Below are 24,709 nucleotides of genomic sequence, written 5' to 3'. Positions count from 1 at the left end.
CATGATCTTTCTTCTCCTCCACCAAAAACTCTCTAACCTTCTTAATTTTATTAACAAATATTTGCCTAATGTGTGGAAAAGAGAGTGAGTGAGGAGCTGTAGGTGCTTATCTAAGTGAGGAATTCTAAAGTAAGGCTTCTTTCCTGAATCAGAATTTCCATGGTCACAAACAAATTATGTAGCTGCCATTGTCTATCTGGATATCTGGGTCCTGAAGCAATTTGATACTTGAAAATTCTTTAGGGAGAATCAAGTTCAAGGTGAGGAGAGTTCATTTTATTAGTGGGGTCACAACCCTAGAAAGAGGACTTCATTCAATATTTTATCAAATCAATATTGGTATGTTCTGTAGAAATTCCAGCCTAAAGTGAAAGGACACTAAAGAGTCAAGGGAAAGTGGGAGGAGAGAAAAGTGAAGCTCAAGGATTTTGGGGTTTTACTGTCTAAAGTGTTATTCCAATATGTTTTATCTTTTCTTTTCACTTTGTTCTTTTCTTTCCTTTTCTGTTCTTTTTTTTTTCTTTTCTGTTCTTTTTTTTCTGATTACGAGGAAGAGGTAAGAAGAAATAAGATGGAGTGGGGGAGGAAGAACAACACAGAGCATCCTGATCACATTGTCCCATCACAGGCATGGAGTCCAAATACTCAGATTTTATGCTGTGGATATCACTGAATGTGGGTGGATAATTGTGCTACAGCGTAGACTCATGAAACTTTCCAAAAGTCTCGATATCGCCATTTTTTCATTCATTTAAAAAAATGATAAATAAGCTGATGAAGTTGATTCTCCTATTTCTGTCATTCAGTAATTGTGTGACTGGCTGAGAATAGCATATGTATACAAGAGCAGAGAGCATCACAGTTTGGCAAACGTTGTGCCCTTGCGAAGAAGACCCCTGACCTGCCATGCCTATTACAAATGGCACTGTGTTTATGCCCTCTGTGCTGACTTTTATTGGAATCCCTGGCCTAGAAACTGTACAGTGTTGGATTGGGATTCCATTCTGTGCTATGTACATCATGGCTTTGATGGGAAATTCTCTCCTTTTGATCATCATCAAATCTGAACCCAGTCTCCATGAGCCTATGTATATCTTCCTGGCCATGTTGGGAGCCACTGACATTGCACTTAGCACCAGCATTGTCCCCAAGATGCTTGGAATTTTTTGGTTCCGCTTGCCAGACATCCGTTTTGATGCTTGCCTCTTTCAGATGTGGCTCATCCACACATTTCAGGGTATTGAATCAGGAGTCCTGCTGGCCATGGCCCTGGACCGCTTTGTAGCAATCTGTTATCCTCTGAGGCATGCTACCATATTCACTCAACAACTAGTCACAAACATTGCACTTGGAGTGACGCTGCGGCCAGCCATCCTGGTAATCCCATGCCTACTGCTCATAAAGTGCCGTCTCAAACATTACAGAACCAAGCTAATTCCCCACACTTACTGTGAACACATGGCCCTAGTGAAGCTTGCCACTGAAGCCGTTTACATCAATAAATTCTATGGACTTGTTGGAGCATTTATTGTTGGTGGCCTTGACCTCATTTTGATCACCCTCTCCTACACACAAATATTTATTACTGTCTTCCACCTGCCCCAGAAAGAGGAGCGTCTTAAGGCATTTAACACATGTATTCCCCACATATGTGTCTTCTTCCAATTCTATCTCCTTGCTTTTTTCTCCTTTTTTACTCACAGGTTTGCAACATATATCCCATCATATATACATATCACCTTGTCCAGCCTTTACCTCCTGGTTCCACCTTTCCTCAATCCATTTGTCTACGGGGTGAAGACCAAGTACATCCGCGATAAGGCAGTAAAAATGTTGTGTTCCTAAGACCAGGCTTGACGTTTGTTGGAACTAGTTTCTCCTATGGATTTAATGGCTCAACTATTGGGCCTGTGTGACCTGCAATCCAGTTAATGGTTTGGGGTATCATAATACTTGATGAATACATAAATAAACATATAAGTGACTGTGTTGAAAACTGCACAGCCTATTGAACTTAAGTCAGAAGGCACTCAGAAGAAATTGTGAGCGAAACAGAAGAGACTATAGGGTGCTCAAAGCCAAAATGCTGTCTGTATGAAGGGTCAGAACACTTGACTCTCCTTATCACCTAAGGCCAGGTCTGCATGAAACACACAAATGTAGAGATCCTTCTGCAGACCAGAGTGGAACATCATACGTACATGAAATATTTCAGCCTTAGAACACCAGGATTATCCTCCTTTATATAGTTTACAAGTCCATTTACATTCTTTCTCTGAATATTCTAAAGTCTTCTATAGTGATTACTTGGTCCCATCAAAACCTATTCCTTGAGTATCTCCTTCTGCTCAAATATAGATATAAATATCTTCTTCTTGAAGCCTGTTCCTATTAAGTAGTTCATGTTATCAAACTGGTGATTCTCATGATATAATAAAACCTTTGCTCCAACAAATCTAGCACTATAGCATACATTACTGCATATTTTTTATTGTTTTTAAGTGTTCATTTAATGTATTCATTTATATAAAGACCAGCTTTCTTATTTAATGTTTTTTATGAATGTTATGAATGTGGAGATAAATTTTAGACTTACTACAGACAATATTATTCTAAACTATGTCTAATTATTTTCCTGATTGATCAAATATAACTCTTTAGCCTAATAAGGATACAGGTCTAAGCAACTAGTACAGAACGCATGGAAATTAATTTTGTTTCCAGTATTTTTTTTTTTCATATAAAGCTAAGTTTATTTTGTTCTGCATTATGATGCTTGTATGTTTATGCTAATATGTTGTGGAGAAACTACATTTTGTATGCCAATCATTAATGACTGCAGGTAATCAAATGTTTGCTAAGAATATTTAATAGAAAATCAAATTTCAATTGGGTAGGAAAAAAGATCATTGAGGAACTTGGTTACAAGCATGAGTATTGGAGTCAAAATGAACTTGGTTCAAAGCTCGAGTTTGTCACTTTCTAATTATATGCACTGGAAAACAATTTATTGTCACAATTTAAGCTGCCTAATCTATAAATATAAAAGAACAGCACATGTATCTTTGGGAACTAAAGACTGGTTATCATAGTGTAATATAGTGACTATCTTTATATAATGGCCTTTGCATGGGCTTGGAAAATGGTAAGGATTCAGTTATCATGACCTTCATCTTCATCACCATCATCATCACTGTTTTCATCATGCAAATCCACATCACTCCTCTTATGCGTGAGTAGAAATATTATACACTACATTTCAGATAATTTGTTAGTATTACACTAAAATGCATTTTTAAAATACAGATTTAAACTGTCTTCATGATCCATTTTGTGGTCGCTTTTTGTTGACCTATGCATGTTGAGTGCAGTGTTATCTGTCTGTGTGTCTATTTTCATATCTATATTTATGTGTCTATATTCAAATTTGTTAATATTATGTGATTTTATTATTTATAATCTTACATTTGTTTGTTTGTGTTTTTAGCTTTGGATAGAAGGGTGTTAAAATTCCCACCTGAATATTGATCACTCTATCTTTCCTGTTAGAACTGCTGAATTGTTGATTTGTGTATTTTTAAGCTAGGGTAGATAGACACTATTTATTAAGTGCATAAATTTTAAAGTCAATGTATGTTCGTGGTTGACTGACCTTATCATTGGAAAGTGCTTCTCTTTCTCTAGTTATATATCTTGCCTTATAGCCCTAGTTTTGTTATTTTTCACTAACCTTTCTTCTAATTCACTAATCCCGCCTCTGCTCTGTAATTCTGCTTTCCTGATTTATTAGGTTTAGTTTTTGTAGTTTATAATTTTATAGTATCCACCTAATTCCTTCTTCCTATCACTCTCTCCCTTTACTTTAATTTTAAATTTAACTTTTGGAATGTTCTGGTGAAATTCCCATTATTTATTTATTTATTTATTTATTTATTTATTTATTTATTTTCTGGTCGTCTATTTCCTTCAACACATTAAACACCCGTACTTGAAAATCCTTGACTGATAATTACAATAAACAACAACCATAGATCTGCTTCTATTATTTGTTTTTTTTTTCCTTATTTCTGAAATCATCTTCCTATCTTTTGCCAAGCCCAGTAATTTCTCACTGGGTTTCAGACATTATGTATATAAAATTATGAAGGCCTGATGATTTATACTTTCCTCCAGTGACATGAGGACTCAGGTAATTACACATAGATTTCACAGTAATGCTCCACCACCTGTAGCTGGTGGAGAGTTGAAATGTGTGTCACATTGGCATATCTCCTATCTATAAAACGATGAACATCTTAAATGAGGGTCTTACTCCAAGAGGGTTGAAATGAAAACTTAAAGACATCGCCTTAAGTTAAAGGTGGACAAACAATGGTTTATCCCAAGATTCAGACAGACCTGAGCATCTCCACTGCCTTTCCTCAACTTGCTACATACCCCTGGGCATGCTACTTCCCCTTCTCTAAAACAGGGCTCACAACATCTACCTCAGAGACCTGTTGTGAGGAATAAGAAAATGCTCCCCAAGCATGCAGCACAGCTCCTGGCCACAAACATATCTTAAACGTTTATTCAGGGCCAGCTGTGAATATGCTTGGAATTAAGCTCTGAAGAAAAATGACTACACATTCAAAGGCAGAGAGACAGAAACGTTGCACAGCTGGGAAGCCTCCGGTTGGAAGCAGGCCAAGGTCGTTGGGCAGGGCTATGTGTTGGAAGCATAGGAGGTGGGACAACAGAGTCCCCTGATGGCCTTTTATTTATTTCTTCATTTACTTTTATTGAGGTATAATTCGGAGACCATAAAATTGGTCATTTTAAAGGGTACAATTCAGTTTTTTTTAGTGCATTGTAAAGATTGTACAGCCAGCCATCATCACTATCAAATTCTAGAGTATTTTCATCATCCAAAAAAGAAACTCATACCTATTAAGAGTCACTTTCCATTATTTCCATCCCCCTCACCAGTCTTGGAAACCAGCAAGATACTTTCTGTCTTATTGATTTGTCCTTCTGGATATTCATGTAAATAAAACATGCAGAATGTGGCCTAGTGTCTGGCTTCTTTTGCATAACATAGTATTTTAAAATATTTTTAAGATCTATCCAGGTACCACATATCAGTATTGCATTATTTTTTATGGTTGGGTAATAGTCCATTGCATGGATAGACCACCTTTTGTTTATCTATTCAAAATTGATGGACAACAAGTGGCCTTCTCCTTTTTGGCTGTCATGAACCTTCATTTGTAATGATGATTACAAAAGCATCATCAAAGGGCCTCCTTGAGATTAGTTGCCATGAGTTTAAAGTAAGTCCCGTCAGCATTTTTATGTGTTTTTATTCAGCTATATGCATTAGCAGGGAAAAATGAATGGACAAGTTGATATTTTGATTTAGTCACATATCTGAGGAGATCTCATGATGCCACAGAGGATTAAAGGAGTTAAGAACATAGCAGGTAACAATGGTAAGATGAGATATGAAATTTGAGAGAGATCATGGACAGTGGAAATAGGATAAGATCAACAGATTTGATGTACCTCATGTTAAAGTATTGTCAAAATCAGAATGAGAGAGAGTGAACTCTTAAAAATGCAAGAAAACACATTGGAAATAATAATCATCAGGTACAGAATATCTATGACCTCTGAAAAGAGCATGGGAAATGCTGTGGAGATGGTGTGAAGGGTGAATCAAATATATTGATACTTGTCTGAGTAAACAACTGCCATGTAATACAGGTTTTCATTTCCCATGCTTAATTTCCTTTTTGTATATCTTTTATTATGTAATACTTTTGAGAAAGAAAATAAGATATGTGTATGTATTCTTGATGTAGTACTTGGTAAACAAGTTGAAACAGAGCAAGACTCTGAGGGGCTCTTCTAGATACAAAAGCCTTCCTTTGTCCCCTGTTTCTTGTTTGCAAGAAAAAGCCTTCAGCCTCTTACACCTTATCTGAGTACCAAAGGGCAGATTCAAACAGTTTTTAATTAGGGAAGTGGGGGGGATGAAGAAATAAAGGAAAAGCAGTCAAGAAACAATACTGCAGTGATAAAGCAGACCCCTAGTTGCCCCTCAAGGAATGTATATAGCAATGTGACACATATCTCTGAGTTCTACTACAGGAATTAAGGCCCCCAGCCAGGTGGCGGGTGGTAACTTCCAGATGAGCACAAGCACATGGACCCAGACTGCTCAGGACCAGAAGGCTGATGACTGAGATTCCCAGAATAACCTCCTGTTACCTTCCCATCAATCAGTCAGAAGAAAGTCACACACCCTGTAACCCTCCCCTCAGATCAGAGTTTAGAAACTCTTCCCTGAAGCCCATGGGGAGTTTGGGTCTTTTGAGCATAAGCTGCTCCTATTCCTTTCTTGGCCCTTGCAGTAAACCTTTTTCTGCTTCAAACTCCAACTTCTCAGTTTGTTGGTTCTCACTGTGCTTTGGACACAAGACTTTGGGTTTGACAACAAAGATAGTTTCATATAGGATATACAGTGCCTTTATATTCAGGATTAGATTACCCACTAATGTACTGTAATTTCTTTAACAAATGTGAAGATTATTCTCTGTTTTGAATAATCTGAATAACTGTCAGTTATTCAAATTATTATTTGAATTTGGGATAAGAAAATGACTGTAAAGATACACTAAAGAGTACATTCTATGCATAAACATCAACTTTGTAGCATTTTTTAAACTTAAATTTTAAATTAAATGAAAAGAACAGGGTGTCCAACATTCCTGTGTTACACTAATTAAGGTTTTTCTCTTTCACAAAATATTATCGCAAAAATATTGATAAAAATATTTGGAATATTTTCATAAATTGTTAAGATAAGCATGCTATAAATTAATAATGCATTTACTATAACTTATTAAAATAACCAATGAAAACTACTAAAGAGCAGAGTGCCAAAAGATTAAAAATATATGACTTTGAGTGTTAAGATTATGAATATATTTTTCCTCGCATCTGTACTAATTTTTTTTAAGAACTTTTATTGAGATACAGTTAACAGACAATAAACAGCATATATTTAGAGTGTACAATTTGGTATCCCAATCTCCCAGTCATCCCCCCCAACCCTCCCCGCTTTCCCCACTTGGTGTCCATGTGTTTGTTCTCTACATCTGTGTCTCTATTTCTGACTTGCATTTCCTCTTTCATAGTTGATAGCATTTGCCTTATGTATTGAGGTGCTCCTATATTGGGTGTATATATATTTACAATTGTTATAGCCTCTCCTTGGATGTATCCCTTGATCTTTATGTAATGTCCTTTCTTGTCTCTTGTAACATTTTTTATTTTAAAGTCTATTTTATCTGATGTGACTATTGCCACTCCAGCTTTCTTTTGATTTCCATTTGCATGGAATATCTTTTTCCATCCCTTCACTTTCAGTCTGTATGTGTCCCTAGCCCTGAAGTGGGTCTCTTGTAGACAGCATATATATGGGTCTTGTTTTTGTATCCATTCAGCCAGTCTGTGTCTTTTGGTTGGTGCATTTAGTCCATTTGCATTCAAGGTAATTATTGATATGTATGTTCCTATTACCATTTTCTTAATTGTTTTGTTGTTGTTGTTGTAGTTCCTTTTCTTCTTTCATGTTTCCCACTTAGAGAAGTTCCTTTAGCATTTGGTGGTGCTGAATTCTCTTAGCTGTTGCTTGTCTGTAAAGCTTTTGATTTCTCCCTCGAATCTGAATGAGATCCTTGCTGGGTAGAGTATTCTTTTTTTTTTTTAAAGCTCTTCATTGGAATATAATTGCTTTACACTCTTCTATCAGCTTATGAGGTCCACCAAAGTGAATCAGCTGTAAGGGTAGAGTATTCCTGGTTGTAGGTCTTTCCCTTTCATCACTTTAAATATATCGTGTCACTCCCTCCTGGCTTGCAGAGTTTCTGCTGAGAAATCAGCTTTAACCTTATGGGAATTCCCTTGTATGTTATTTGTCGTTTTTCCCTTGTTGCTTTTAATAACTTTTCTCTGTCTTTCACTTTTGTCAACTTGACTACTATATGTCTTGACATGTTTCTCCTTGGGTTTATGCTGCCTGCGAGTCTCTGCGCTTCCTGGACTTGGGGAGCTATTTCCTTTCCTATGGTAGGGAAGTTTTCAACTATAATCTCTTCCAGTATTTTCTCAGGTCCTTTCTCTCTCTCATCTCCTTCTGGGACTCCTATAACGTGAACGTTGGTGTGTTTAGCATTGTCCCAGAGGTCTCTTAGGCTGTCTTCAGTTCTTTTCATTCTTTTTTCTTTATTTTTTCCACATCAGTGATTATCACCATTCTGTCTTCCAGGTCACTTATTTGCCCTTCTGCCTTAGTTAATCTGCTCTTGGTTCCTTCTAGTGTATTTTTCATTTCAGTTATTGTGTTGCATATCTCTGTTTGTTTGCTCTTTAATTCTTCTAGCTCTTTGGTAAACTTTTCTTGCAGCTTTTCGATCTTTGCATCCAGTCTTTTTTCAAAGTCCTGGATCATCTTCACTATCATTATTCTGAATTCTTTTTCTGGAATGGTGCCTATCTCCTCTTCATTTAGTTGTTTTTCTAGGGCTTTATCATGTCCCTTCATCTCGTAGAAAGTCTTCTGCCTTTTCATTTTCTCTATCTTTCTGTGGCTGTGGTTTTCAGTTCCACAAGACGAAATACTGCTTTCACTGCTTGATATTGCTGTCTGCCCTCTTGCGGAGGAAGCTATCTAGGAGGCTCGTGGGTGCTTCCTGATGGGAGGGACTGATGGTGGGTTGGGCAGATCAGTGGAGCTCAGTAAAACTAATGTGCTTGTCTGCCAATGGGTTGGGCTGTATTCCCACCTTGTTGGTTGTTTGGCCTGAGGCTACCCAGCACTGGAGCTTACAGGGTCTCTGGTGGGGCTGATGGTGGACTCTGGGAGGGCTCATGGCAATAAGCACTTCCCAGAACCCCTGTCACAGTGCCCCTGTCTCCTCAGTGAGCCACAGCTGCCCCCCACCTCTGTAGGCAACCCTCCAACACCAGGAGGTATGTCTGGTTCAGTCTCCTCTGGGGTCACTGCTCCTTCCCCCTGGGTCCTGGTGAGCACACTATTTTTGTGTGCCCTCCAAGAGTGGAGTCTTTGTTTTCTCTAGTCCTATGGAGGTCCTGCAGTCAAATCCTGCTGGCTTTCAAAGTCTGATTGTCTGAGTATTCCTCCTCCCGTTGCTGGACCCCCAGGTTGGGAAGCCTGATGTGGGGCTCAGAACCTTCACTTTAGTGGGTGGACTTCTGTGGTGTAACTGTTCTCCAGCTTGTGATTCACCCACCCAGCATTTATGGGATTTGATTTTAATGCGATTGTGCCCCTCCTACCATCTCATTACAGCTTCCCCTTTGTCTCTGGATGCGGGGTGTCCTTTTTGGTGAGTTACAGTGTCTTTCTGTTGATGATTGTTCAGTAGTTAGTTGTAATTCCTGTGTTCTTGCAAGAGGAAGTGAGCACACCTCCTCCTACTCTGCCATGTGGCTTCATGTCCCCCACACTATATATTTTTAAACAGCTTCCCAGACTATTCATAGTAATTTTCACAAGGGAAATTTTCATGGCTAAGTTGTAAAAGAACTATAGCTGAGAAATCAAAAGGCACAGATGAGAAAAAATAATATAATGAACTATTCCTACTTTCTTATCTTTTTAGAATAAAAAAGTGTTGATTTAGTGTTGCTTCACATTATTTTATAAATATCAGTTTGACTCGCCAGTGTCTCCCTTGACAAAAATCTAAGTATCTTATGCCTTCACTCACAGGGTAAAAATAAGACATATCTTAACTTAATTCACTTTATTAAATCTGACCTATTCAATTTCTATTAAGCAGTATATTTGTATTTAAATGGAAATCTTAAGAGTCATGCTTTTGACTGAGCTTGGAGTTGTATGTTATCCCAGGTGCTTCTCCTATCTTGTTCCACCCTGAGACAGGTTATTCATTTGTTGTTGTAGCATACTGGTACATATTTTTGCTTAAATTGCAAATAAAGGGAAAAAAAAATGTGATATTATAATGAGGCATAGAAAATTGTTAGCAATGTGAATAAAACTTTTATAAGCCTCAGAATAATATTTATGTCCTCTAGCAAATATTATAGACATAGAAACCTTGAATTTATTTAGTTAGTGAGGTCTTTAGAGTTGTTGTACACAAGTTACTCATTTATAATCAATAGGTAATACTGAATGCATTGTATGGATTATGCATTGGCCATTTGTTTTTACTGCTCATACATTTACTTATGCAATTAATATGAATAATCTCTATCTGAACTAGGTTGTTGTGATATAACAACTCTCCAAACAGATATTGCTCTGCTTGTATCATAGGAGATTGAGAACAGTCTGATAAATAAATTCTCAAGTGAAACACACTTATCAGGGATAGGAGGCTTTGTGATCAGTGTTACCACAGCTCATTTGTTCCCAAGGATACCTGTTCTAGGAATACTTGAGGTTTTTTGTTTGTTTTAATTGCATGTAAGATGTTGGCTGAAATGGCTCATTCAGATGTTCTCTGAATCTACTCCTTTACCCAAAGGAGAGTCCTGTAGAATCAAATACTCCCTCCTCCTCAAGTGTTAACGTTTGTTGTCCAGGTAAGGAGGGGAAGAAGTATACACATCTGTCTACTGGTCACTGCTTTTTTAATTGCCCTATTTAATTTATCAAAATATGAATCCAAAATATTTTTAATTCTATACACCTAAAATCATACATTTTATATGGCAATAACTGAGATAATTAGAATCAACCTGAGAAGCATGATCAGGATATATTAACTGGAGCTTTTTCTATTCGGATAAAAAAATAAAAAAGAGTCCAAGGGACCCACTGCAATATCATTCAAAATGAACAAATTGTACTAATTCTATACATGGTACCATTCCCATCTATAGCCTCTTGACATTCTCTGAATCTACTTTATCTGGTTTCAGGGTGTATTAGTGTTCAGGGATGAGGTTGGTCAATGATTCTAATTCTATAGAATCAGATACCCTCTTCTTCTCTGTTCTTGGAATTTGTATAAAAGTTCATTTCAAGTCAAGTCAGTACCATTCTCCAAAACAACTCATGCTTGCCTTTGAGAGAGGCAAGGTCATAAACAGATATTTGTTGCTTTTTGTAGTACATGCTAGAGTTGAACTATTCAGATATTTGTCCCAATGATCTTTGATCTTATTTCTATATCCAACCTCAGCTAAACCTTGACTTTCTACTCACTTGACATCTCAAAGCAGTTTGGTTGCTAGAGCCTGGCAGGGGCAGCTTTGTCTTGCTACCACAAAACGCAGAACACTTGAAACCCAGTTTGAGCACCTTTATTGTTATTACATAGCTACTTGAGGGGACAGGAATTGTTGTATTAGTAAAAAAAATTTTTTTTTGGCTGCAGACAACAGGATAACAACTCCAATTAGTTATTTACGTTTTAAAAAAAGTAATTTCCTGGCTCATGTAACTGTAAAATCAAGAGGTAGGTTTATTTAAAACATGTTTGAGTGAATTATTTGAACATATCATGGACCCAATCTTTCTCTTTCTATTCCACTTCTCAGTTTTGCTCCTATACTTGTTGGTTCCACTATTAGTAGACATTCTTTTCATGGTTACAAGAAGGCAATTCTTAAAGGTGTATCCTTCCTTATATCCAAGAGGAAAGAGAAACTCAGTACAGCATTTTAAATAAAATCTGAGAGGTGAATTCCACTGACACTGATTGACCTGAATTGAGTTATGTGTTTCTTTTTCTTTCTTTCTTTCTTTTTTAATGGCACAGAGACTGTTTTATTTCTAATTTACATGTGAAGGGTTTGAAAACAGAGATACTAAGTTTTTTGCTCAAGGTCACAAAATCACTGCGTGGTGGGTACAGTACCCAAACTTAGATATCTGATTCCAGAGCCCAGCTTCTTAACATCCTTCTGGATGAATTGTGGAAAATAACAAATAACAAATTATAATAGTGGTTATTGGTGTTAAAAATATTATTTCCCTTCTTTAGAGGTTACACTTAGGTATATTTTAAATGCCTTCCATTTTCTCCTCATCATATTCATGTTTTCCATTATACGCTTGAGCACATGTGGCATATTTATTATAGCTGTTTTCTGCAAATTCCATCATCTCTGCGTTCTGGTTTCTGTTTTCCTAATTCTTTTACAGTCTAGTAACTTTTAATTGGATGTATAGGCATTACATATTTTATATTGTGAAGCATTCCATTGCATTCCTTTAAAGAGGATTGGATTTTTACTGACAGGAAGTTGAGTTACTTGTGGATTTATTTGATCTTTTTTGAGTTTTGCTTTTAAGCTTTTGGGGTAGGTCAAGATTCACTTTTATTCTGGAGCTATTTGAGCCACACTTATAAGGTCATTCTGGGGTCTCTGTTGAAAGTCCCATGTATTCAACAAGATCTTTCTACTGCAGCTGGAATAGAAAAAAGTACAGAGTAAGATTTCTCTCTCTATATGAACAGGTTGGAGTTCAGCCAAAGACTGAAGAGATCTTTGTAGAAACCAAAGGTTTTAGCTGTCCTGGCTTCCTCAAACTTTCCTCTCTGTTTCCTCAGCTCAGCAAGATGACTGGACCTTATTCCAGTGTTCCCGTCTGTTTCCAAGTCCAGAGGTTACTTCCTGGGGCGGAAAGCTTGGGTGACTGTTGGGTTCTCCTTGCTTGTGTTTCTTGTCTCAGAAATTGCAATCCTGTGCTGCCCATCTTCCAATATCTGAATATATTTGTTTCTTGTATTTTATTGCCCTGTTTTCTGGTTGTGTTTTACAGGAGTGTAATTCTCACTTGAGTTATGTGTTTCTTGAATGAATAAATGCGCCTACGTGAAATGCATATGCTGATATTGTTACGGAGCAGGGTCCTGTGGGGGTCCTGGGCACAAAGCCTTTCTGTGCCCTATTTCTTTGATTATAGGAAACAGCCTTCATTCAGCCTCCATGACCTTCCCTGAGTTCCAATAGGCAGATTCAATCAGTTGTTAATTAGGGAAGGAAGGGGATGCCCAAGACCTGGGAGAAACAGTCAAAAGCAGCCTTGGGGCAGGTCCTGTTTCCCCAGCAACAATACACACAACAATGTCTTTGAGCCTTTTTGTAGAAGTTGAAACCCCCTCCAGGTGGGAGAAGTTAATGTTCAATGATGGTACGCTGCCCACAAGCATGTAGACCCCAGACCAGTTGGACCTGAAGGTTGATGATGCTGACTCCTTACCTCACCACCAACCCATCAGAAGATTGCAAGACTGTTACTGCCTTGATCCTTATCACCTACCCCTGACCACAAGGCCTGACTATAAGACCTCTCCCTATTCCCCAGAGAGGGGGGCACAGTTCTTGAGGTGCTGGCCTACTGTGTTCCCCCTTTGCCTGGCAAAGTAATAAAGCTATTCCTTTCTACTCCTCCAAAAATCTGTCTCCATATTTCTATTCAGCATCGGTGAACAGAGGCCAGGGTTTTCTCAGCAACAATATGAAGACAATCAGAACCTAGACAGAAAGTGTGGTCAATCCTGTTCAAATCCCAAGACAAGGAAATCTGGAGTAGTATTAGGAAGAGTGAAGGCCAAAATGGCTGTTGAAGAGACAACTAACAAATATGCATTATAAGAGACGTTTACTGAGAGAGGGATTAAACATGAGGAATTAGTTTTTCACAATTAAGGAAGGAGGGCAGAAAGGAGACTGATTCAGCTCAAACTACCTCCTTCTTGTCAGGTTTATTTACACTCGGGATGATTTCAGCACCACCTAGGGTAGCCTCACAGAAGAAAGCTATCATGAGTTACTAAGAATGCCTGGAGTGGTGTGGTAGGCCCTGCTACCTCTACACTGAAAATAAGTATAGGCAGGCTGGTAAAAAATCATCGATAATATTGGAGTGGTGATTTCAGTGTTGGGTGAAGACTGAACTAGATAAACTTCAGGTTTTATTTAATCTTCAGATTCAGGATCATTGTTATTGCCTAATAGTTTCTACCATTCACACTGCATTTATATAGGCTCAAAGAAATCCAGTCATTTTGGCAAGTGGATTAAAGGTATTAAATGGAATTTGAGACTCATAGATTCAGTGCAAAGAGGGTTGTAAAACAGACCAGAGAGTCAAGAAAGGGAGAGTTCCCATTGTTCGTTTGGGAACCACTTGTTGTAGAAATGCTCCTTCTAACCATTAGTCGTAGAAAACTCCACTGGCTCTAGAATATATGCAGGGCTTATTTTCTTGGTCATTGTCTCCATGTATCATTTAAATTACTGAAATTGGAGCAGATTCACAAGTCACCTAAACATCCTAATTCTGTAAAACTGATACAGTCTTCTGATAGTTTTAAAGGGTCCAAATTGCTAGTATGTGCAACAATGCAGATAGGTAGTCATATCATAACAGTTAATTTTTAAAAGATAAAAGTCAAGGTGTTCCCATTTCTGGGTTTCCTGAGTCTTAATTGGGGGAAAAGAAGTGACTTGCTTTACTTGGGTTTCCTGATAGTTTCGTACTACTGCAGGTCTATTTCCTTTATGTCAAGAATTCCTGCCTCAATGCTGACACTGAAATCAGTTTTATATTTCCAAGATGATTCTGCAGAATCATAGTCATAGTTATAGATTTATTTCAGAGATTAAGCATGAAGACTTAATTATATAATGTTTATAAAGTAATCAATATAGTGCCCTCTATGTTCTTTATAATAAATACAAAATAATTGTTAGCCATTAATACTATCATCATTATTCTTTGTGTTGCCATGTTTTAATATTTATTCTCACCCTTGACAACAATGTTTCTATTAGAGATGTTTATGGGTTTTTATTTTAATATCAGCTTCATATAAAATTCCCTGAAGCTGAAATGACACAACTAAATAAATGTCAAGTATGTATTATACATAATATATGCATATTATATACACATACACAAAAATAATGTGCAACTAATTTGTTGAGATTTTATAAAAACATTGTTATTCATATGACCCAGCAATCCCACTACTGGGTATATACCCTGAGAAAATCATAATCCAAAAAGAAACATGTACCACAATATTCATTGGAGCACTATTTACAATAGCCAAGACATGGAAGCAACCTAAATGCCCATCAACAGATGAATGGATAAAGAAGATGTGGCACATATATAAAATGGAATATTACTCAGCCATAAAAAGGGAATGAGACTGAGTTATTTCTAGTGAGGTGGGTGGACCTAGAGTCTGTCAAACAGAGCAAAGTAAGCCAGAAAGAGAAAAACAAATACTGTATGCTAACTCATATATATGGAATCTAAAAAAATGGTACTGATGAACCCAGTGACAGGGCAATAATAAAGATGCAGATGTAGAGAATGGACTTGTGGACATGGGGTTGAGGGGGCAAAGGGGAAGCTGGGACAAAGTGAGAAAGTAGCATTGACATATATACACTATCAAATGTAAAATAGATAGCTAGTGGGAAGCTGCTGCATAACACAGGGAGATCAACTCGATGACGGGTGATGACTTAGAGGGCTGGGATAGGGAAGGTGGGAAGGAGTCCCAGGAGGGAGGGGATATGGGATATATGTATAAATACAGCTGATTCACTTTGTCGTACAGCAAAAACTGGCAGAGCAGTATAAAACAATTATACTCCAATAAAGAGCTTAAAAAAAAAAAGCAATTGAAATGCAAAAGAAAGAAACAAAAAATGTTGTTATTATCCTGAAGTTCTGATTTAAGGGAAATTGGGAAAAAAATGTTCATTTTGCCTAAGTCCACCACAAATTACATTTTTTTTAATATTTATGTTTAGCATTACCTCTTAGCCTTTAAAATACAAATTTCTCATTTGGAAATAACTAACATAATTTATTCTTCTCTTCCTCCACATGTAATATGAGAAAAGTTATCACCACAATCTTTTGTCATCTCACTTATATTCCCTTACTTTTAATCATATGTTCCTCTTTCTAACTTCCTGTATCATAATTTCTTGCATCAACTATGTGATAACTCTCTCACTGAAGTACATTTATCACCAGGCACTTTTAGTCTTCTAGATCAGCTGATTTTATTTCATATCTCTTAAGTATTTTTATTTGTGTCTCTGATGCTACCATCTTACTTAGTGTTTCTAGTGACCACTGTATGATATTTGTACTTATGCTACATTTTTCATGCCAAAAATCTCTCCCAACTTCAGTTTTGTGGTTACATTTAACATTTTTCTTAGTCTTCATTTTGTAGAGATATGCCTTTTCCCTAATAAACAATCCAAATATGCCTGCTTTATAAGACTTACTGCCTTGCCCTCCCTTCCCCAGCAACTAAATACTAATGTCACACGAATTTTCTGGCATTTGCATTTTAAAATCCACTACTCAAATCTTATTTCAGAAAATGAAAAACACTGATTCACATGGGAGTGAATTTCTATATGTTAGCAAACTCTAGGGCAATTTTCCTCACACCATTGAAAGTAGAACAATGCTTACTTTTCTTTATTGTTAATTTATTCACAGTTATCTTACTAACAACTTATTATTATAACAACTTGCAATGACTATCATCCCCTCTCCTCCCAGACCATAAGGAATTTGATGTTACTTATTTATCTGTTAAGTGACTCACAATGTGCCTCACAAAGCTACTCAATAAATGTCTGCTGAATGAATCAATCTAAGAAAGGATGAAAGAGCTCATGTGCTTATTATCAGTCATAGTATAATACAAAAAAGTTGACATTAAATGTATGTATCGGTTTAAGTTATTATGCCAAAAAATCATATTGAAACAGGCTGGAAAAAGGATATATTGTATTGAGAAGAAGAGAGTAATTGATTGAATTCTAAAAGTAGTGAGTGAGTGAGTGAGTAAGTGAGCAAGAACAACTTTCTAACCCAATTAATTTATTCATGCAAAATGGAATATAAATTGGCAAATTATTTATGACAAGTGATTTTGCCATTATATAATAATTGTCTTAAATATTTTTGCAACTGCCATCCTGGTTAAGATGTCTCAGGTTGTAAATAAAAGAAAATCATAGTATAAATTTACTTCAGTGTAATGAAATATACTATTTCATATAACAATAAGCTATTAGGGTTGGGGGGCGGGGGGCGAAGGGGAAGCTGGGACGAAGTAAGAGAGTAGCATAGACATATATATACTACCAACTGAAAAATAGATAGCTAGTGGGAAGTTGCTGTATAACAAACGGAGATCAGCTCGATGATGGGTGATGCCTAAGAGGGCCAGGACAGGGAGGGTGGGAGGGAGTCGCAGGAGGGAGGGGATATGGGGATATATGTATAAATACAGCTGATTTACTTTGGTGTACCTCAAAAGCTGGTACAAGAGTATAAAGCAATTATATTCCAATAAAGAGCTAAAAACAAAAAACAAACAACAACAACAACAAAACCAATAAGCTCAGTAGAAAGACAGGATCCAAAGTTGATTGTTTCAGTTGCCCAAAATGTAATCAAGGTTTCAGTTTTTCTGCAGCCTTTTAGGAGCTAAAAAAATTCCCTCAACAGGAATATTGAAGTCTTCCTTTCATGACTGAATGTCTAGCTGTGCTCCTGAATTTTTCTATGATCAAATATTATAATTTTACTTTTATGTTTTATTTATTGTGTTAAAAATACATTTTGACTTGTGACTTTGAAACATTAGGATAACACATCTTTCTTTTCGTTGTCTTCCATTTATTTCATGTATCTAAATATACTTTTTATTTAATTTTTATGTTTATTTAATTTTTATTATCTTATACCTACAGCCAGCAAGATTAGCCCTGCACAGGGAGAAAAAATCAAAGACTTTGTCTTATATGATAATCATGATATATCAATCAATTATTGTTGAGTGCTAACACATGGATGTGGGAAGGAAAGGTACACGCATCAGTAAGTGGTGTCCTAAATTGCATTTTTATAGCTAATAAAATGGGATGCAGGATGCAAAATTCAGCCAATCAGAGATTCTGTTCACTTCACTCTGTTTGCTTCATATAGGTAGGTTTTGGTGGTATTAGATTTCTATCTCTGACTTCCTATTAACAATATGTGTTTGTGTTGGGAGAAAGGAGTGAAGTAAAGACTATGTCTGCTTCCACATCAGTCCCTCAGCCCCAGGCGCAGATAATGGGATTTTCCTCAGGAGACTCTGAGGTATTAATCCTGGTTTATGTAGGGGATTTGAGTTGACTTTATTTTCAGACAGGATCTGAAAGATACTAAGTAAGGTAGTATAATTTAGTAGATATATTAGAGCTCTCTAGCCCTATTCCTGCTGGAGGTGTTTCCTATTAAATGTGTGATGGAGATGGATAGTCATGAGAGACTATTGTTCAGCAGTTAAGGAACAGGCTACAGTTGAAATTATTAAGCTAATATATTCTATATTACCACTGTTAAAAGATTTTCTGACCAAAAGAGGTTTCACTGGATTGTGCTGAAACAATTTAAATTTTTAAATAACCACCTATAAAGGGAACTTAAGTTATGGTATAAACAATGATCTCCACTCCCAGTGATAATTGTGTATTTGGGTATGGACTTCCATAATAATAATTTAAAACTAAGGTCACCATAGACCCAGAGTTAAGTGCTAGGTTATAAAGCTGATTACCAAGAGGGAAGTAGAGAAGTAAGAAACCTGAAGTTGGAGATTAATTATAGTCTAGAAAGATATACTGGCTGGGGAATCTCTATTGTATTAATATCATTATTAAAATACTTCCCAAAATTTAGACTTTTGTCTCTCACTTTAATCGAGAGTCAATTAGGGCTGAGACTCCCCTTCCCTCCTCCCTCCCTCCTTGCCTGCCTGCCTGCCTTCCTTCCTCCCTGTCTTCATCCCTTCTTTTCTCTTTCCTTCTTTATGTTTTCTTCTCTCTTTCCCTCCTTTAATCTTCTCTTTTCTCATTTCTTTTCCTTTTAACTTTCTTCCCACTCTCCTCTGCCCCTTTCTTTTTTTATTAGTGATGTATAATTTCTCCTTGTTTTTTTCTGAAAGAAAGAAGAAAAAAGGAAGAAAAAAGATGGAAGGAATGAAGGAAGAAAGAAATGAAGGAAGAGAAAGAGAACAAGAGAGAGACAAGGTGAGGAAGAAAGAAAGTAAGAAAAACAATAACTGCAGTGTGATAAATCAGAGGCACAGATTTCATCAGCCTGAGTTTGACCCTCATCATTGTCATTAGAAACATGTCTTTACTCTCTGAAAAAGTCTCCTTTCAACAAATCTTTTCAATGTTTGCCCCCAAATTCTCCCCAACATACATACAAGGATGGGTAGAGTTTTTAGATATCTTGAGATATTCTTGGGAATTTGGCAGCTGGTATAAATCTTGGAGATTCTTTATTCATATATATCCCATCAGACTATCGATATCAAATCAATATCATTTGTCTCCTGGAGATTATTTCAGGATATAGCGTTTTCCCATTTTGTTTAACTATTTTCATACCCAGTGTACAGTACATTTTGTCTATCTTTGTCTACATCTTTTTATATCTAAGATACAGTACAGTGTGTCTGTGGTGGTGAAGTATACCTCTTCATTTTGGATCTGGTATTCATTGTAAAAACTAATACTGAACAAACCGGTTTAAGAAATCCAGCTTAATTTCCATCCCTCTGTATATCTAGGTACAACTCTGTTCTTATAAAAAATACACATACACACACACACATTTATATTTATGTTCTGTGTGCAGGTGTCTGTATATGATGCTCTGTGATTTTGTGTTGATATGTTTAATTAAAGTGTACTTTGTCTTCAAAAAAAGACTGAGATATCAATATAAATATAAAACCCTTCATGTTCCTTTAATTCATTCTGTGTTTTGTATGGGGTTTGTGCAAATGAGTATAAGATATTACTGCCCAATATTTCAGAGAGAGGCTTTTCCTAAAGTTAATTTTCCTTGCATTTGAATAGTGCTCAGTCTGTGTCTACCTCTGCATTTGAACTCAAGTTTTAGCATTAGCTTTCATAATAAGAAAAATACAGATAAAAATTAAGCCTATTGGAGAAGGTTTGAACTACACATTTTTATCACTCTTATTTTCCCTCCTAGAGGTGGTCATTTACTTGTCTTCTCATCAATGGCAAGATGTTCCACATGAATACTTCCACTTTTCACCCAGACACATTTTTCCTCATAGGCATCCCAGGGCTTGAGGATGCCCATGTCTGGATCTCCCTGCCTTTTTGCTCCATTTACTTAATGGCTCTGCTGGGCAATGCTACCATTTTGCTGATTATCTGGTCTGACCACACTCTGCGGGATCTCATGTTCTACTTTCTAGCCATCTTATCAGCCATAGATCTGGCCCTCTCCACATCCTCAGTGCCCCGGATGCTGGGGATATTCTGGTTTGATGCACATGAAATTGGTTTCTCAGCCTGTGTGGCTCAGATGTTCCTGATACACACCTTCACAGGAATGGAGTCTGCAGTTCTGCTGGCAATGGCTTTTGACCGCTATGTGGCTATCTGTGCACTGTTGCACTACACAACCATCCTGACACCCCGAGTACTAGCAAGCATTGGTGCTGGGATTACAATGAGTCCAGTCCTGACCATGTTGCCCATTCTCTACCTAACCCATCGTCTGCCCTTCTGTGGGGCTCGAATTATTGCTCATTCCTACTGTGAGCACATGGGTATTGCCAAGTTGGCCTGTGCCAGCATTCGAATTAATGCCATTTATGGGCTTTTTGTGCCTTCTTTTCTCATTTTGGATGTAGCACTGGTTGGAATTTCTTATGCCTACATCCTCCATGCAGTTTTCCACCTCCCATCTCAAGATGCTCGTCACAAAGCCCTGAGCACATGTCGGTCCCATGTAGGGGTCATGTGTGTTTTCTGTACACCCTCCCTATTCTCCTTCCTCACCCACTGATTTGGCCACAAAATTCCCCATTATGTCCACATCCTTGTTGCCAACCTCTATGTTGTCATCCCACCTGCCCTTAACCCCATCATCTATGGTGTGAGGACAAAGCAGATTCGTGAGCATGTGATCCATATTTTGACCTCAAAGTAGGCTCTTTTTTTTTTTCTTTAGTTCTTGAGGATGTGGTAAAATAGTTAACCTTAACTCTACTCTTGGTCAGCTCTTTAAATGTTTCTCATGTCAAAAGATCCTGCAGCTCCTAAAGGAACAAACTTTGAAGAATGCTTGCTGGTCTTAAATCCCAATATCTCCTCTCTATATTGGTGTTGTTTATTTTTGTTGAATGTAGGGTTTCATTACAGTAGGGAAAACATCCCGCTGGAAGCCCTTTCACTTTAAACTATGGAGATTCAGTGATCCCCCATGTCCCTTCATTTGAAAATATGATAATATTCCAATTGGGAATAATTAGGCTATGTCAATTGCCATGTTTTTTTCTGAAAAGAGAACTAAATTTGACTTTAAAATAACAAATATCTTGGTCAATTTCTCAGTTATAAATTGTAATGTACCTGATTCTCTGGAGACATCACTAGGCTATTGAGTGCAGTTTTTAAACTGTTTCCAGTCCTCCTCTTTTATTTTAATACATTTATCCTTATTCTTCATGAAAACGTATAGACACGGTGTGCCCTCACTGTGCAACTACCTCCCCGTCTGGGGAAGTATGGAGTGAAAGTACCTAAAATAAATGCTTGTGTGAAAGAATGAAAATCTTGTTTATAAAAAATACTTGAATGTACAGAATTCTAAGTGTGGGATTTTGAGTCATGTTTAATCATTTTTTTTTTCCCTGAGTATGTGTGTATTGTCACAGGTTAAATATATTTAGGCAAGCTTCTATATATGTAGGCCATTCCTTCCTCTTCAAAGACCTCTTTATTTGTGAAATGCAATAAACATACATCCTTTGGGACTTGATGCTTTGCCAAAGTAGATGAATCTCAGACAAGTTCAGGTAGAAAATACATCTTCAATGTCAGCAACTTTCACAGGATTTCCTGGATATTCTTAGAAAAATATTATATTTTGTGTAATCTTATAAGTACGTATCTTCACCATGACTCCTGGTCATCAAATATGTTTTTTTAAATTATACTTCCTGAATTTGATGTTAGCGGAAACTGATGCACACAGAAAAATAGTGAAATAGAACACAAGAGCGAGTGACTGGTCAGGAGGCTAAAAACTAATTACTTGATGGCAGTTTCACTGTCTGATGTTATAAAAATGACTGCAACATGACTAAATGTGCCAGACCACAGATCTTCAGGGTTTGGGAGGATGAAAAATAGATTATCCTGCAAGCAAAGAGCATGAACTAGAGACTTCAGTAAAAACTTCTGAAAGGAATTAATGTAGGGTCACACAAGGGACCTGTAAATATGATTTTCTGCAGAATTTTTTTCCTGCTAACACTTCGAGCACGTTAAATGCTGTTGTCTCCTAACAACAGGAAGATGTACATAGTGCATTTTTAAAAGTGCATCCAACAGCATCCTTTCCAATGTTTTTCTTAATTTGGACATTGTGTGTCATTTTAAATACAACCCAAACTTAATAATATTAAAGAATAAAACACACAAAATAAAGATTAATTTTTCACATTAATAAATTATTTAATTTTAAAACTGATTTTAAAACTCCATCCAATATATGACCCCCTACTTTCAATGTCAGATAGAATTACCAACACCATTCCTCAAAGAAACTAAATTCATAGTCTCCTCCCTTTAGAGGGAATATTCATACATATTTCCAGTTGGTCTGATTGACAGGATTCAGATGTGTTCATCTGTAAGTAATGATGTTCTCTATTAAAACTTTAAAGGGCAGCTTTACATTCATGTTCTAAGAATGTCTTTTATAGTCATAATGTTCACTGTATTCAACCATCAACTTTGCTTTATGCTTCCATGCTCTGCATATAAAAAGGCCAGTAGGGTTTAGTGGTTTCGTGGCAAAAGCACTGGAAATATCTCTTTAAGCCCAGGTTTCCCCTCAGCTCTCTCTCACTTGCTCAACTTCTCTCTCTTTTATATATAGTGCCCACAGATGGAAAATAAATATATGAAAAGATGAACAACATATTTTTCCATTATGGAACTTCAAATTTAAAAATGGAGTAAGATTCTACCACACAAATCAAAAAATTGCTAAAATTAATAAATAAAAAGAGCAATACCAAGGGTAGGTGAGGATACAAATCAAATACCTTTCATTCATTTTTCCTCATGTGTACAACATTATATTTCTACTTCTGTATCCACTACAATGTGCTTACCACCAAATATTTATTTTCTATCCATCACCATGTAATTGATTCATGTTCACCCATTTTACAATCCCACACCACCCAGAACCACTAGGGGTTTGGTTTGTTAATTTATTTTGTTTGGTTTCTTAATTTATCACATTTTCTGTTTGTTTTTTGTTTTTTTATATTCCACATTCAAGTGAAATCATATGGTGTTGTCCTTCTCCATCTTACTCATTTCGCTTAACATAATACCCTCAATGTCCGTCTATGCTGTCACAAATTGCAAGATTGTACCCTTTTAATGGGTAAATAGGATTCCCTTGTATATATACACCACATCTTCTTTATCTATTCATCCACTGATGGGCACTTTCATTCATTTTTGGTGGGAATGAAAAAATAGTCAATCGGAAAAAAATTTGGAAGTTTCTTACAAAGCTAAATACAGTTTTACCATATGATTCATCAATTAAACCCCAAGGAATTTACCCAACTGTTTTGAAGACTATGTCCAAAAAAACCCTACATATGGATATTTATACCAACTTTATTCATAATTGCCAATAACTGGAGCAATCATGATGCTCTTCAAAAGATAAATGAATATCCACACTGTGATACGTCCATTGTACATAATACAATTGATATTATATAGAATTGATAAGAAATGAGATGTCAAGACATAAAAAGACAAAGATGAATCTTAAATGTATATTGCTAAATGAAAGAAGCCAATCTGAAAAGGCTTCATATTGTGTGACTCCAGGGAAGTAATATTCTGGAAAAAGCATAACTATAGAGATAACAAGCATATCCATGGCTGTGAGCGGGAGGAGGAGTGGGAGTTGAATATGTGAAGAACATAGGAATTTTCAAGTTAGTGAAACTATGCTATATGATAATAACAGATGTATAATACTACACACTTGACAAAACCCATAAAATTTTATAACATAAAAGATGACTTAAATGTATGCGAGTTTAAAAAACCATTTAGGAGTTCAGGAGATCCCAGGATGAAATGCAAAATCTGACAAATACAATGTATTACAAATGTAGGATAAAACCTCAGTAAAGTTGGTGGAGGAAAGTATGTCAACCTAAGTAACTTTGCACATGAGTGGAGTTTGTGAGACTAAAAGCAAAAAGAACTATATAGATAAGCACTGGACTCTAGCAGATACGTTTTTGTGCACAAGGTTATAGGTTAACAATGCCAATACTGCTACATGTATATACTGCTGTTACGCACCTATTTAAATGGGTGGCCTATGGTGGGGGCCAGGCTTCTCATTGTTGGAGTGGTATTTTACAGATAAGCATGAGAGGATACTAGAATAATTTATTTGATAATGGATTGGGGCTAGAGACATCACAATGATATCTTTAAATAGATGATAGATGGATATATCTTTATATACAGTATATGCATAACATAGATAGGTTAATATACACATATATGTTTC

At 36.6% G+C, this 24,709-nt stretch overlaps 1 protein-coding gene and 1 pseudogene across 1 annotated transcript; both read left to right on the top strand.

Moving 5' to 3' along the window:
* The first annotated feature begins 906 nt into the window (after positions 1 to 906).
* On the top strand, positions 907 to 1,845 carry LOC130861786 (olfactory receptor 52A5-like). Its single transcript, XM_057750965.1, has one exon. It carries the CDS (start codon positions 907 to 909, stop codon positions 1,843 to 1,845), a length of 939 nt encoding a protein of 312 aa, XP_057606948.1.
* Positions 1,846 to 20,137: 18,292 nt separating this feature from the next.
* LOC130861542 (olfactory receptor 52J3-like) lies at positions 20,138 to 21,073 on the top strand (annotated as a pseudogene).
* The last annotated feature ends 3,636 nt before the right edge of the window (positions 21,074 to 24,709 follow it).

The sequence above is a fragment of the Hippopotamus amphibius genome, chromosome 9 (assembly GCF_030028045.1).
Source record: "Hippopotamus amphibius kiboko isolate mHipAmp2 chromosome 9, mHipAmp2.hap2, whole genome shotgun sequence".
Classification (NCBI taxonomy): domain Eukaryota; kingdom Metazoa; phylum Chordata; class Mammalia; order Artiodactyla; family Hippopotamidae; genus Hippopotamus; species Hippopotamus amphibius.
Note: the sequence above shows the minus strand (reverse complement) of the source record. Positions and strands in the feature narration are given on the sequence as shown.